The 13,958-nt window shown below is 50.6% G+C and overlaps 1 protein-coding gene across 1 annotated transcript in view; it reads left to right on the top strand.

Moving 5' to 3' along the window:
- The first annotated feature begins 282 nt into the window (after positions 1-282).
- LOC112949242 (rap guanine nucleotide exchange factor 6-like) overlaps positions 283-13,958 on the top strand; it is a 49,845-nt gene continuing 36,169 nt past the window's right edge. The window contains exon 1 of the mRNA XM_026041624.1: positions 283-357. Coding sequence (XP_025897409.1) covers positions 289-357 — 69 coding nt within the window. The 5' untranslated portion in view covers positions 283-288. The remainder of the gene's footprint in view (positions 358-13,958) is intronic.

The following is a 13,958-nucleotide window of genomic DNA, read 5'->3' as shown; positions in this document are numbered from 1 at the left end:
AAGCCAAGCCCGGCTCCAGCCCCCCGGGAAGGGCAGGCCCGGCCCGGCTCGGAGCGCGGCCCCGCGGCCTCCGCGGCCGGTCGGCGGCGCTGCTGCTGCCGCCGAGCCCGCGCCGCCCGCCCCGCTCCCGCCCCCGTCCCGCCCCCCGTCCCTCCCTCGCTCGCTCGCTCGCTCCGTGGGCCGCGCAGCCCCGGCGGCGGCGGCGGCAGCGGCGGCGGCAGGAGCGGCAGCGCCAGGCCGCGCCCGCGCCTCGCGCCCCGGCGGGCAGCGGCGGCGGGAGCGGCCGCCATGGCGTCCTACGTGGACAACAGCTTCCGCCAGGCGGTCATGAAGAACCCGGCGGAGCGCGGCGCGCAGGTACCGGCCCGGCCCGGCCCGGCCGCCTTCCCCTCACCGCCATCCCGCCCGCCCGGGCACCCTCCCCGCGGCGGCGGCGGCGCCTCTGCCCGCGCCCGGCCCGCAGCCCTCCCCCACGGAGCCGCGGCAACAATGCCCATACGTTACATACATATGTATTTAAATGTATAAACGCGTGCGTTTGGAGTTGCTCCCGCGGCGGTGTGTGTGTGCGGGGGGCGCTCCTCCCCGCGGCCCGTGGGGCCTGCTGGCGGCCCCGCCGTGTGCGCGTTCCCCTCCTCGTTCCGCGTGTTGTGTCCCGCGGGGACGTTGCCGCCGCGCGTTCGGGCGCTTTCGGCGGCTTTGTCGCTCTTGGCGGCGTTCGGGCCGTGTTCGCGGCGGCGGGGCGCCGCTCCCGGCCGCCTCCCGCCCCGCTTGTCCCGCGCTCCTGGGATAAGTGGGAGAAAATGGGAGCTCCCGTGGGGAAAAAACAGCCCCCGGGCCGCGGGGCGTTGCGTGCCTCGCTCCTCGCCCCTCTCTTTTTGCTTTGTCCCCCTCTCTTTCCTCTTCCTTCCTTTCCGCCTCCTTTTTTTAACTTCTCGGGAATGTGTTTTCCCGCTGCGGACGCCGATGGCCTGTCCTTGTTTGACCTTTCTTCCCGCAGTGTCCCCCTGCTGGAGCCGGCCCTTTGGGTGGGATGCGGCCCCCCCCCCCCCCCCCCACCCCCCCCCCCACCACCAGATGCCGGCCTGGGATGCGGGAGCCGGGGCCGTGGGATGCCCCGCGGATCCACTCGGGAAGCACAAGGGCAAGGACGCAGCTCCCGTGGCCTTGCTCAGTTAGGTTAGGAAATGCGGAGGGGGAAAGAGAGGGAAGTAATGCAGTAAAGAAGAGGTTGGAAAGGGGAAATCCATTTATTGCCTCCATGCYGGTGCAGAACAGGGTAGGAAAGAGATTCCCGCTAGCAGCAGGACCCGGTTGGGATTTGGCTTAATGCTGTTCCCGGGCTCGGCTTCTCCCGGTGCTGGGGCTGGGAGGCCGCGGCCAGCGCTCCTGCTCGTGCCGCGTTGTGCGGATTCAGCCAAGCGCCTTGGCAGGCGGCTCGGGCCACAGCAGCCYGTCCTAGCAGCCCCAAACCGCCCTGTAATCCTGGAGCACGTTGCTTTTTTCTCCCCTTTTTCCCCCCAGGTAAGCTGGGTGTTAATTGTTCCGGATAACCCCCCTCAGCTCCATCTGCRTGTCCCTTCTGTGAACTGCGGCACTGCTCTCCGTGGCCGAGGGACCTGGAAGCAGGCGCGGAGCTGCAGGGCTTCGGAGAGCGCCCAGCCGGTGCTCCACGCTCACGCTTCACCTTGTGCAACACGGCCCTTCCTTTAATTGCTTTATTAGACTGTTCCCCTTCCCTTTGAAGGCGTTAACTGGCAAGTTAATTTAACTTCTTTGGGGAATCTAGCATCTAAATGTTCATAAATTACAAATGGTTTTATGCCCTTGAGCTGTGTATAATAGTAATCTATTTTTTTTTTTTCCACCAAGTCTCTTTTTGTATGAACTCTTTAGCTTAAAGTCTTCTCAAAACAACTGTTTTCCTTCAGAGGTCAGACTGGAAAGCGTGCGGCTTTGTACTTGTGCATCTCATAGGATAAAATARGCTGGTTTTGTTTTCGAGTAAAAGAAAAGCTCCGAACCCTGAACTTTATCATAACAACTCACTTGCGTGGTATGTTACATGAATAACTCGAAACTGCACATACTGGTTCACTGTTTTCATGCCAGGGAATGACGTCTGAGGGAAGCCTTTTTTTTTTTTTTTTTTTCCTCCTCCTTTCTTTCTTTCTTTCTTGAATATATTCCCTCAATACGTTGGATGCCCCGGGATTCCTCCTGGGAACAGCCGGCGTGGCCGTGCGGAGCAGGAGCGAGGAGCAGCGCRGAGGCAGCGACACCGGAGCGCGTTTGGAGGCGGGAGGGGACGCGCCGACGACCGTGGGGTTATTCCTGGTTTGGCGCTAGTGCGTCACGCGGTGCCAGAGCCCATCTAAACAGGATGCTGCTGTTTGGCAGCGCGGGCGCGCGCGAGAAGCAGCGTGCCCGTTATCGGATGTACCCGGCCCTTCTGCAAATAAACTTGCTGCTTGTYCCCCGGCGGCGGCGTTTCCACCTTGTGAGCCCTGCTCTCGGCTCTGATCCTGGGCAGCCTTTTAAGATAAGGCAGGAAAGGGCACTTATTTCCTAGTCTCCGGGAGGGAGCCGTTAGCAAGCGAATATAAAGCAGTCAGTGTGATCGTAGAAAGCAAGTGTGAGTCTTGAGGCTCAAAGCTTACAGTTGTCCCTAATTTCAGATTTGTTTTATGCGTGTGCATCAAGTTTGGAGAAGGCTCAAATTAGCTTTTTGCAAAGTGCCTATTTCATATTTCTTGGRAGTTGGAAAAGAAAGTATAAAATTTTCTCGTAGGTTTCGGTGAGTTTAGTGTTGAGGTTTCTGCACTGCCAACATGCTGCCGCGTTGCCATCTGTTTCGCACCAGTATTTAAAGAGGAGCTTATCCCCTGCTGCCAGGAGCCGCCGTGTGCGGGGAGCTGCGCCGCTTACCGCGTCCTGTGCCGGGCCTGGGGACTGGAGCGATGGCAACGCGCATCCTCTGTTTAGTAGTCTTCCATGTCACTTTATCCATCTTTCCCTCGTGGATCTGGGAGCGCTTCCTACAGTGGTTATTTGCGCCGCTGCTGGATTTGGGTCTTGGCTGTGGCCAGGGAATGTGTCTTGGCTCTGTGCGCYGCAGTGGGCGCATGGAGTGATGCGGAGGGCAGGCGCGCGGCGCGGGAGCAGCTCCCTGTCGGCCGCTTTGCCGGTGACTGGCGGCACTGCTCAGTGCAGGGAGGCGCTGGCGGGATCCGGGGCCCGAGGCTCTGCTCCTGCTTGGCTGGAAGCTGGCGCGACGTTAAAACTGCCATCCTAAAGTAGAGCTGTAGCGCTTGGTGGTTTGGAGAAAGCAGGCGGAAACCCTCAAAACCCTCCACACATTGCAGAGTTTTGGATATATGTTATTTAATGTCCTTATAAAATGAGCTTGCTGATGACTTGTTAAGGAAGAGTCAAGCGGTGCCTCTTGGACTATGTAGCCCTTGGGCTATAACTGTGTGGGAGAGGKGTAGGTAGAATAGAAGTAGTTAGGATGGAAAGATGCTCCTTGGGCCACAGAGGCTTTTCCTGCCGTGTTTTAGCAGTTCGCTCATGGATAAATAAAGTAACTCCTTGGAAGAAGTGAGGTGTTTAATTGACAAAGCAGGTGATATATTTGTATAGAGGAGGGGGAAATACAGAATTTCAATAAAGTGTGTGTGTATATATACACATATATATATATATATTTTACTCTTGATATCTTTTTATGATCTAATATTGCTGGGCCGCCTAATTTTGTCTCATACAGTCTTGCCTGTGCAAATATGTCTTTGTGTGCCTGGTAACCGAGCCTGGAAATCCTCACGTAGCCCAAATTCTTTCTTGYGACCTCTCTAATCTCAAACTGTCCAAAAGCTCCGGAAGGAGAGATTCAGAACTTCCACTGGAAATTGCCACACGTTCCCTAAAGCTGCGGCACTGCACGCAGCTTCCTGGGGTCCCGTTTGTACAGAAGCTGGATCCCGGCCTCGCGGACGCGCTCTCCCGCACTGGGGCCCGGCAGCACACCAGAGCTTTCCCGCCTTGTTTCCCAGGGCTTTTAATGTCTCTTTGCTTATGCAAATCATTCATGAGTGTTGGGTCTGCTCTCATGAGCTACTGATTCGATTTTGATAGCTGTTTTTCTTTCCAAAATATCTTTCTAAACAAAAAAGTGGCCTTCTAACTGGTGGAATGTTCCAGGAGCGGCTGTTCCAAACAGTCATTGTAAGAGCTCCGGCTTCCTCACAGAGGACTCGCTCCTTTTTCCCCCCTCCCTCTGCATCCTCATGAGAAAATATATTTCAGCCCGTCCTCTGGGAACTTTCCCACAGCAGGAGATGTCATTTTTGCGAGGCATTGTTTGGGAATTCAAAAGGAGCGCTGGCCGAAAGGGGCCCACAAAGCTGCTTTGTGCGAGGCGGCGCGGCCCGAGGACRCTGCTGTGGGTTTCCCGTGCCCGGGACGTGGGGCGCGGGAGGCGGCGCCTTCCTAAGTCTGCCCATGGAAGTGGCCGCTGGAAGCGCCGCTTCTGCCCTGCCCAAGTTGTCCTTGCGGGAAAGGGGTYGGGGCTTTTCCTTTGTGCACCTCTGTTCTTTTTCCCTGGGAAGTTATTTGATACTTTCAATTTTTCAGCAGTCCAAAAGATTCTTGCTAACAGCATAATGATGAGCAGTGTGTATGTCATTACTTGATTAAAACAGTGAAGGAATGAAAACATGCTRTTTTATGCTCGTGGAGAATAAAAGAGCATGAGTTTGCATTTCATCTCTGATAAAAGTCTGAGGAATTTGGGTGTATTAATGCTTCTCTACTTAGGAAGATTTTTCCCATTTTTTAGCCTTATTTGTAGGTACYCTGATAATCAAACGCTTCAAATAATGTGGTAGAAAGGCAACTAATACTAGTGTAAAGTATCAGGGAAAGGGTTTTGAGTTTCATGGGAGACATGCTGGCCGGGCGTGCCGGCTGGCTGTCTTTACTGGGCTATTTGTTTGTGTTTATGTCCTTTTTTTGTTTCTTAAGTAAAAAAAGAAATAAACAAACTTGGCTTAATAAGCAAAGAGAGTTTGTGAATGGGAAGATACATCCTGCTACCCCCAGGCTGGTGTGCTTACATTTTAGAGGCTTTTTCTTAGATTTCAGCTTGCATTTGCAGTTCTGCTGTGCTTTTAAGAACACTTTACCTCCCACCTTTATTTTTACTTTTTCTGCAGTGGGAAAAATCACAGTACAGTTTTCCTCGGCCAAAATTAATCATTTATTTAGTCTGGTTCTATTAACCAAAGAATAAATACAAAGATGTTATGGGGATTATATCGCAGAGAGGATGTGGTTTGTAAGCAGATGATGGAAACCCGGTACCGCCAATACCGCTGCGAGGAGCTTCTGCCTGTGACTTGGCTCGTGGAAGCAGACGGGTTTCTTTTTTTGACAGTACATCATTGTGCCTTTCTATTAGCAATGCTTGTTTAGGGGCCTCGTTTCCCGCGCGGATGTTTTCCGCAGCCTCATTCGCGCTGCTCCGAGTGTTTGCGTGGCTGCGGCGCAGGGGGGATAAGCGACACGATCTCGCTGGCCAAACGCATGGGAAGCGACCGGCTCTGCGGAGCGCCCAGGGAGCACCAGGCAGCACGAGGAGGGCTCCCTTCCCATCGCCTTCCTCAAGTGTAGAAAGAACAAGYGGGGTGCAATGTCACAAATGGTTGTTTATTCTGGACACTTCTCCTCAGATGAGGCTGCCCCACAGCTGAGACGTACAGGCAGCACTCCTCTCTCTCGAGACACGTCTTCTGTTTCGGTTTGCTGCGCGAAGGATTGGCCTCAGAGGGAGCTTCCGTAAGAAGTCGCTCATTCCATGTGGTTTTGGTTACAGCCTAGCGCTGCTAAGAGCAGTAGTGCTCGTTTGGCATGTGGTGACTTTGGATGGCTAAGGCCTCGTGCCCTTCTGCACGTGCAGAAGGGATCGTGGATCCCTTCTGTGTCTGCACGGCCGCGTTTCGGGAGCTGGAGGTGGATTCCGGTGCTCTGTTTCCGTCAGGGCAAGCGCGATGGGGAGCTCCACCTTGGCACGCAGATCCCGTGGCGGGCAAGCATTCCCGTGTGCTCCCTGCGGGCTGGTAGGACATCAGTGGAGACGTTGAAATGAAATGGAGAGCGTTGGCCATGCTCGTTTCTCTCTATCCCTTGCCAGGGCRTCTTTGGTGTCAGGAACGTCCTCCTCGGCCTGTGCAGGCGCGGATCACTCRGGTTATTTTTACCCATGCGTGGTAGCCTGTTCTGTTTGCAAAGGTGGCAGAGCTGTGGTAATAAAATAATAATAAAGAAGCGGCTTTGTTTGTGTAGCTGTGTCAATGATTTGAAGCCCTGATATTTTACTGTATTTGCATATGGTGATACTTAGTGTAGAAGTAGCTTAAAGTAAACAACTATAAAGTTAAAACAAATTGGTTGTGTTGTTATATCATCGAGGAAGAGCAGAGAGGAGGTTGTAAAAATATCGCTAGATTTTGTGCTAGGTGATTAGAGAAGCGATTAGGTTGGAGGGCCTGCCTGTGCCTGGCGCTGGTGCTTGTGCTGCGGGATCGGGTAATGGAAATGGAATTTGGGTAATCGGAGTCCCCAGAAGGATTCAAGAGCTGGAAAAAAAGCCCAGCTCCTTTTCATGGGAGATTGCGGAGCCCGTTGTGCTGTGTGGTAGGGGAGCGCGGAGGGGACTGCAGGCGCCGGGCGCTGCGGGCGGGCAGCGCGTGCCCAAGATGTGCTGTGGCGCTGGGCTATTTTTACCTCCTCGCAAGGTCGTCCGAGGGTGGTTGCTGAAGGCTGCAGCGCCGGTGCAGYGGGTCTGGATAGAGGATGTGATTTCCTGGCCATGGGAAGCTGTGCAGGGCGAGCGGCAAAGCGGTCGCTGCARAAGCCGTGGAGGCTGCGCGCCTTCCCGTGGCGCTGGCATGGCCAGGAGCTGTGTCGATCCGGGTATCCCGAGGAAGGCTGCGGGGTGGCGAGCAGCAGGGGTGGCGAGCCCGGGCGCTGTGAGGCCTTCGTGAGGGCGCGTGGGCCTCGCGTGGGGCCGGGTTTYGTGCTCTGTGCAGCGCCTGGTGCCCGCCCTGAGCAGCCGCCCTGCTCATCCTCCCTGAGCACCGGCAGCGCGGCTCCCGCTCTGCGGCTGTCCGGGAGGCCGTGTCCCGGGAAGGATGGGCTTGGCGCTGCGGGGAGCACGAGCGCGTTCCCTCCACACAGCCCCCAGTGCTGGCAGCTCCTTCAGTGCTCCTGCCTCTTGCTTTGGGAGTCTCCTTCTCTGGAGGTCTTCAAAACCCACCTGGATGCCGCCCTGTGTCACATGCTCTAGGTGTGCCTGCTGGAGCGGGAAGGYTGGACTAGATGATCTCTAGAGGTCCCTTCCAACCCTGAATATTCTGTGAAGTCGTGAGGTGTGTCCCGGCGGGCTGGGGAACATCTCCGATGAGAGCACGTCGTGTAGACGGTGACGGCCCCRCAGCTGCCAGGGCGGGCAGGCCGGCCCTTAGTGCCCCAAAGCAGCTCGGGGCAAGAAGGGCAGGATGCGCAGGGCAGTCCGGGCTGTCCCTCGCTCACGCGGGAAGAGGGCACCTTCCCGAGGCCCGGGAATCCTCCTGCCTCTCTGCCTGCCCTCTGCCCCTCCTTCTGCCCGGCCCTTTGCCTCTCGTTTTACTGCTGTCCGGTTAACTCGAGCTCTGGCTTCTTCCCTTATAACCCGGGTTGTTGTTAGTGATGGTTGGGTTTTTCTGCTTTTTTTTTTTTTCCTAGTTTTGTGCCTTTTAGTGTTTTTCTTAGGAGAGCAGTGAGAGGCACGGAGGTGGCTTTGGCTAACCTTTTCCAGATGTTGAAGAGGAATTTTAATTCAGAAATTATTTACAGTTTGCAACGCTGTACGTATCATATAARTAACCTTTTACTCTTCAAAGAAAAAGCACAAATAGCCCCAGTGTGTCRTCATCTGACCTGACGTGTTTCAAACGTTCGACCTCGTTGGATTGACAGAACAGCATTGCTTTTAAGGTGTTTTTGGTATTTGTAGGCAGTTCCCAAATATCTGTGTGGGAATTAATATTTTACGCAAAGTTAAATGATGGCAGAAGATAATGAACTTTTTTTTTTCTCCCCATCTTAGCTTGAAAGTAAATGAACAAATAAATGAACTGTGTGCGTGTTGGGAGGGAAGAATAGCACAATTCTTGGTGGCAAACCTATATAAATCCAGTTAGATTTCCTGTTGACATTGGCTTGCACTCCAGAATATGAATTACCTTGAATTCCTGTTGAACAAGGAGTAGTTTATTTGAAAGAGATGTTGTAATGATTAAGCTCATGTAAGAAGATAACTCACCTTAGGAAAATAAACCTGTTTCTTGTGTTAACGGTGGGTGACTCTGTAGGGCTCCTGGGTTTTTATGTGAGATTCCAGTTTTAAGAAATAGTCTTGGCAGCAGCGCCATGAAGTTTATTCCCTTGAACACTGCTGTTTATTTTTAGATCTTGCTTGTCACTATTTGTCAGTTGGCCAAATATTGGCCCTTTTGACTGTTAAATAGTTTTAAAAATGCAGTCCCAAGGTGCCCTTTTCCACTGCAGATAGTGCATTAATACCTGCCCTGGTATTAATTCACTATTAATACTGTTCAGCTACATGCAGATACAGCTTGCCAGCCTCCCCGAGACCCAAGAAGTGCTTACAAATAACTACTCTGCTATTAAATGTTGTAGCCATCACATTACGTGTTGAATTGACTTAACGGGCTAACGTGGGTGTAGGCTTCTCCAGTGAATTTCTTTGAGTACATTAAAGGCTTGGAAGGTGTTAGTTATCAGCAGGGAAGAATGTTTCTAATGAGTTTTTTGCCGAATGAGCGCGGAGCTGATGCAGGAATAGGGACCGGCGGCTCCGGCGGGATTTCTGTCGCGGAAAAGGCRCAAGTCCTGCTTTAGCCGAGTGACATCCGATCTCCCGCCCGATTTCCTATTTGCCCTATTTATAGATGTCTTGAGTTTCGGATTCATCCAACAACTGAGATCAGGAAGTGCCCCCATCCAAAAATACAACTTGTTGTGGCTTTCTGGTAAGTCCCCTCCCCTCCCTTCTTCCCAGAGTTCCCGCGTGGAGGGGACTTTTCCACAGGGAAACGCAGCAGCCCTCGACTCCACCTCCCAAAACGTGGCCTTTGAGCAGTTTGGTTAAAGTACAGGAGGTGCATTTTGTTTTGAGATCTTACTACTTCGAGGAGTGAGTTTTCAGTTGAATTTAACATCTCTGGGAGATCTTCAGTGAGGGATTGGCCTCGTCGTTTCTCAGCTCGTGCCCTTTTCCTATGGCCACCAGGAGCAAGCGGGTCCCCTGAAGGGCTTTGGAGGAAGAGCTCTTGCTATGAGCAATTGAAAACTAAGTTTTGTTTGGCAAACGGATTAAAATAATCCTTGACTAAACAAAGTCCCTGCCTCCAAGTCGTCTCATCTTTCCACCCTCTGTACTTTATAGAGTTTTAGAATATAGGTGCCTACTGAAAGTACTTACTGATGGCTGCTAACATCTTCCTTGTGAAGTGTGGAGGTGGCAGCATCTCACATGGACTTACTGCGCTCCAGAATGGCTGCTTTATCATTTGACTTTGTTCCATATTGTTTTATGCTTCCATAGCTAGTAAACTAGCTTGCTTCTGGAATGGGGGCGCTCAGCAGTAGCTGAGCCTTCTGGAAGTTTGCACTCCTGCTTTCCCTGCTGTCTGTGCTTTTTATGATAGACCTGATTCGCATTTAATATTTTGCTTTATTGCATAATATTTTGCATTAAATTGCAGAAGCTTCCTGCTCTTCAATAAGACAAATTGTGGGTTTACTGCGTATTGTTGAAAGATCTCGTCCTGAGTGCGCAGCACCGTATAAAAGGGGCTTATGAAACCTCGTGTGTCTAAAACTTTCCTTAGCTGCTCAAATTCCACATACTGAGCGGGCTGCTTTAAATGAATTTCAAAAGTTAGTGTGGGAATTGTTAAGAAATAGTCATGAACATAATTGTTTTGATATCTGACCTGTTTCCAACTTTTTTTGGTGCCCAGATATCAAATCTTAATTCTGATTTAAATAAAAGGTGGAATGGAAACCGCTGGCTTTTTGGTACAAGTCCTATTGTGCAGGTGGTTTGCGAGCTGCTCCGAAGTCGTCCATGGGATTTGCAGGAGTAGAGTTCTTTGTGTGTTAAATCTCACAGTTTTAACAGCTTCACCTTTCTCTTTCAGGTATTCATCCTAATTATTAGGCTGCTTTCTTGCTTTTCTTGTGTTTCTAATTGCTATGACTCTAAAATAACTGGAGGGCTAGAATAGAGACCAACAATCTCACTGTGCACCAACTTCTGTGGCATGTTTTCCTGACATGAAGTCAGGGTGTGGCAGTTGTAGTATTGCCCCTTTCAGGAGTCGAGTGCAAGTTGCCTTTCAGGCGGCGGGAGCACGTGCAGAAATGTGTCCTGTTGCTCGCAGTCTAGTGGATAGGCTTGGTACTGCTCAGAATGGTGAGAAGCCACGTGTGCAGTGTTCCAGACAGCCTCTTTGCATCCACGGCTGTGTTTTGTACTTGGGGAAGTACAAGCTTGCTAAAGCAGCAGACCAGGTGCTTGAAATTAAAGACAGACTCATTTTTCCCCAGGAAAGCAGCAGACTGGATAGCAGTTCCTATGGCAAGAGGCCGATGTGGTCTCTTTGGGTGAGCTCTGGCCGTGGCCACATGAGATGTGGCAGCCCGAGAGCRGCACCGGAGCCGTCGGGAGCTTGAGAAATGGCCCTTCTGTGTGTCCGGATTGCTTTGGCCTGCCAGAATCCAGTATTCTGAGAGTCCAGCTTGCTCCATTTAGTGATGGATGATGCGAGAAAAAAGTGCTGTGGTGATGGATGGGAACTCGGTCGCGAAGGTGCCGCTGCGGCTTGCGGGCCCATTCCCTCCCCAGCCTCAGAAATGCCCCTCTGCAAGTCCTGCAGCGTGGCAAAATCTGAAGGGGGAGAGGTATTGATTGCCCCGGCATCCCTTTGCTTGCTAAAGAAGAAAATACCGCTGGTTTTCTTTATTCTTGGCTTGTTGCTTGTGAAATCAATTGAATCAATAGTCTTTGTGGCTTACGTTGGCCTTATTTATTTATTTTTTAATGAAGTTCCTTGTAGTAAGAGCGTGACAGTGAGATGACACAGAGTGGAAATAGTTTCTGACTGTGTTTACATTAAAAGAAAATTCAAGCATTTGTTTGCGCTCACATAGCATCAAGTAAATGTACCAGTTGTGCTGTGTGTATTGACTTAGCCACACATAAATTTGCCTGATGGATGGCACTGGAAATATGACCAACCTTTGATTTTATTATTATTATTATTATTCTCCAATATTTTTGCTAATTTAATTCAGATCACATAGAAGTGTGTGTTAACTAGAATCAGGTTGTAGGAACTGCTTGATTCATATAAAATGTRTTGGCAAAGTTGCCTATGTGCTGATGTTAGGAAGTACCTCGCACCGTAATCAATTGSCCGCAGTGTTATATAGCTGCAGGAGGCTCCTGTGCCTGCCTGCCTGCCTGGGAGCATCTCAAGGAAGAGCAAGTTCTCTGATGTTTTCTTGTACAGCGGTTCCGGAGCAATTTGTACACCCCGGTTGCTTTCATAGCAGCAGAAATGCCTTTGATCATTTTGTATCTGCAAAAAGTCATTTTGTTCTGGGAAGCGGCGTGAAGTTGCACTGACAAAGCAGCAGCTTTCGCAGATGTCTCCATGGGTGTCGGGGAGGTTCGCAGGCGTGTGGAGGACAGGCAGGTGCTCGGGAGCAGCCAGCCTGGATTCACCAAGGAGAAATCAGACTTAACCAGCCCGATAAGATGCTGTGATGGAAGGATTGGCTGGGTGGGTGACGGGAGAGTGGTGGGAGAGTGGTGGACGCCAGGAAGGCTTTCCCTCTATGGAGGGAGAAATGTCCCATAGCAACSTCCCTTTCTTGGGAGGCCACACGAGGGGTCATCTCTGCACCACGAGGGGGCCCACAGGCCGCCCAGGGAGACGTGGAGACCTTCCCTGGAGACCTGCAGAACCCACCGGGATTCGACCCTGTGCCACGTGCTCTAAGGGTCCCTGCGTGTGCAGGGGCTTGGACTGAATTGTCTCCAGAGGCCCCTGCCAACCTCAACCACTCTGTGATTGATGAAGGAAAAATAAGATCTGTCCTGCTGCACTTGCATGGCTTGGCTTGCAGAACCGTGCTTCTTGCAGGGGGAGAAAAGGTGCAGCTAGGTGAGCTTTGGCCCTCCCTGTTGTAATGGGCAAGGTAGCACTTGTTGCTTTGAACATTGGCTGTGACCGCTGGAAATTGAAGGTCACACTGCTAATGTCCATTGAGAGGGCTTCGAGTTGCTGGTGCAGTGTGCTTGTACGGAGGGCTGCATCCTTTCTTCGTTGCTAAAAACAGGCAAACCAAAATGGAACTGAAAGATTTATTCCCTCTGGCTTTGGTGAATACGCTGCTGGCATTAGAGCACAGAATAATTCGAAAGAGAAGCAATGCTGAAAAATGGTTTATGAAATAAAATAGTGAACTGAAAAACAAGAAGCAAATAAATAATACTTTGAATCTACTCAAACCTCTGTTCTCCCTCCCCACGAAACTCTTCATTTATAAATAAATCTTATGTTTTCTTTCTAGCAGAAATGTAGCTTAAAATCTAACAAAGGTCCAGCCTCTTTGTCATTAAAATGGRCTGTTTTTAAGATAGCCAAGCAGAGGATTTTGCAGTTACAAAAGTTGGATTCTTACTTAGRATGGAGGATGCTATCGGTCTCCTCAGGTGTTGTTTAACACATACAGTGGCTTGGAAAAAAAGACTTGTAAATAGCCGGTGCTTAAGCAGTTCTCCGTTTCTGGTGGCATGAGCTGACCCGGAGYGGGATGTTGTGTTTTGGTAATCTAGAAACAGAGGAGTTTCCGTTACAGCTACACAGTATTTTAGGAGACAATGCTGGCTCTATAAACTACTGCGGCAGAAAATAGACTTCCAGGAGCCCAAGGCTTATTTGTTTTTCATAGTTGCATCCTTGCTTATAAGAAGGTTTGCAAGGTGTTTTATCAAAGCTTTCTCTGCAAGCAAAAAGGAAGGTTATCTGTTCTTTAAGGCCTTAGGAATAGTTTTAAGCTGTCCTAACCTGGATCTGTCAGGTGTAAAGGAGAATCATTCCAGCTCCTCTGCCAGCGTGGGTTTGACAGCACATGTGGTGTGTAGCAGAGAGCAGCAAGTAGATGGGTGCTCCGCCAGCAGCTGCCAAAACTCTGCGCTGGGTTTAAGCCACAGCTATTCATCAGTTCTGCTGTGAACGGGSAAAATGCATCCAAGGCCTTCAGGCGTTGGGAGGGGAAATTCCTCCTCCTACTACAAAGAAAAACATTCTTTGTTTTGGATGCAGCGACTTCTTAAGGAGTCTAAATTAGTAGAGTTGCCTTTAAACATGGTAACATCCACTTTAGTAAAGTGGATTTCAGTTTTTGCAAATTATAGGTATTTCTGAGAGCTTAATTTAAGCTATCAAACACTCATGCAAAGCAGCAAAGATTTCATCTGTGCCCTTTTTTTCAAACATGAGTATTTTTGCAGAATGTGAATGAAAATTGGTTCTACTACTGATTGCAGGGCTTGCCTATAGCACTCTGTATTCCTGCCCCCAATCTGCATTTGAAGCACAACAAAATAACACTGTAGTATTTCTAAGTTATAAATTGTGCCGTAATGCGAAGTACCGAGACTTACTTTGCTCTTGTGGTGTTGCTAACAAAATATATATTGTACTGAACTGAAGGCAGAACTCTAGAAATGTATYTCCTGATGCAACCTGAAGAATATTTCTCTTTTATATTTTTCTAATTTACATAAGTTTCTTGTACTGCTTTTTCAAATTTAAGGG

The sequence above is a fragment of the Nothoprocta perdicaria genome, unplaced genomic scaffold (genome assembly GCF_003342845.1).
Source record: "Nothoprocta perdicaria isolate Ctin4 unplaced genomic scaffold, notPer1 scaffold_29, whole genome shotgun sequence".
In the NCBI taxonomy this organism is placed as follows: Eukaryota; Metazoa; Chordata; class Aves; order Tinamiformes; family Tinamidae; genus Nothoprocta; species Nothoprocta perdicaria.
The sequence above is the reverse complement of the archived record's forward strand: the minus strand, read 5'-3'. Positions and strand labels throughout refer to the sequence as shown.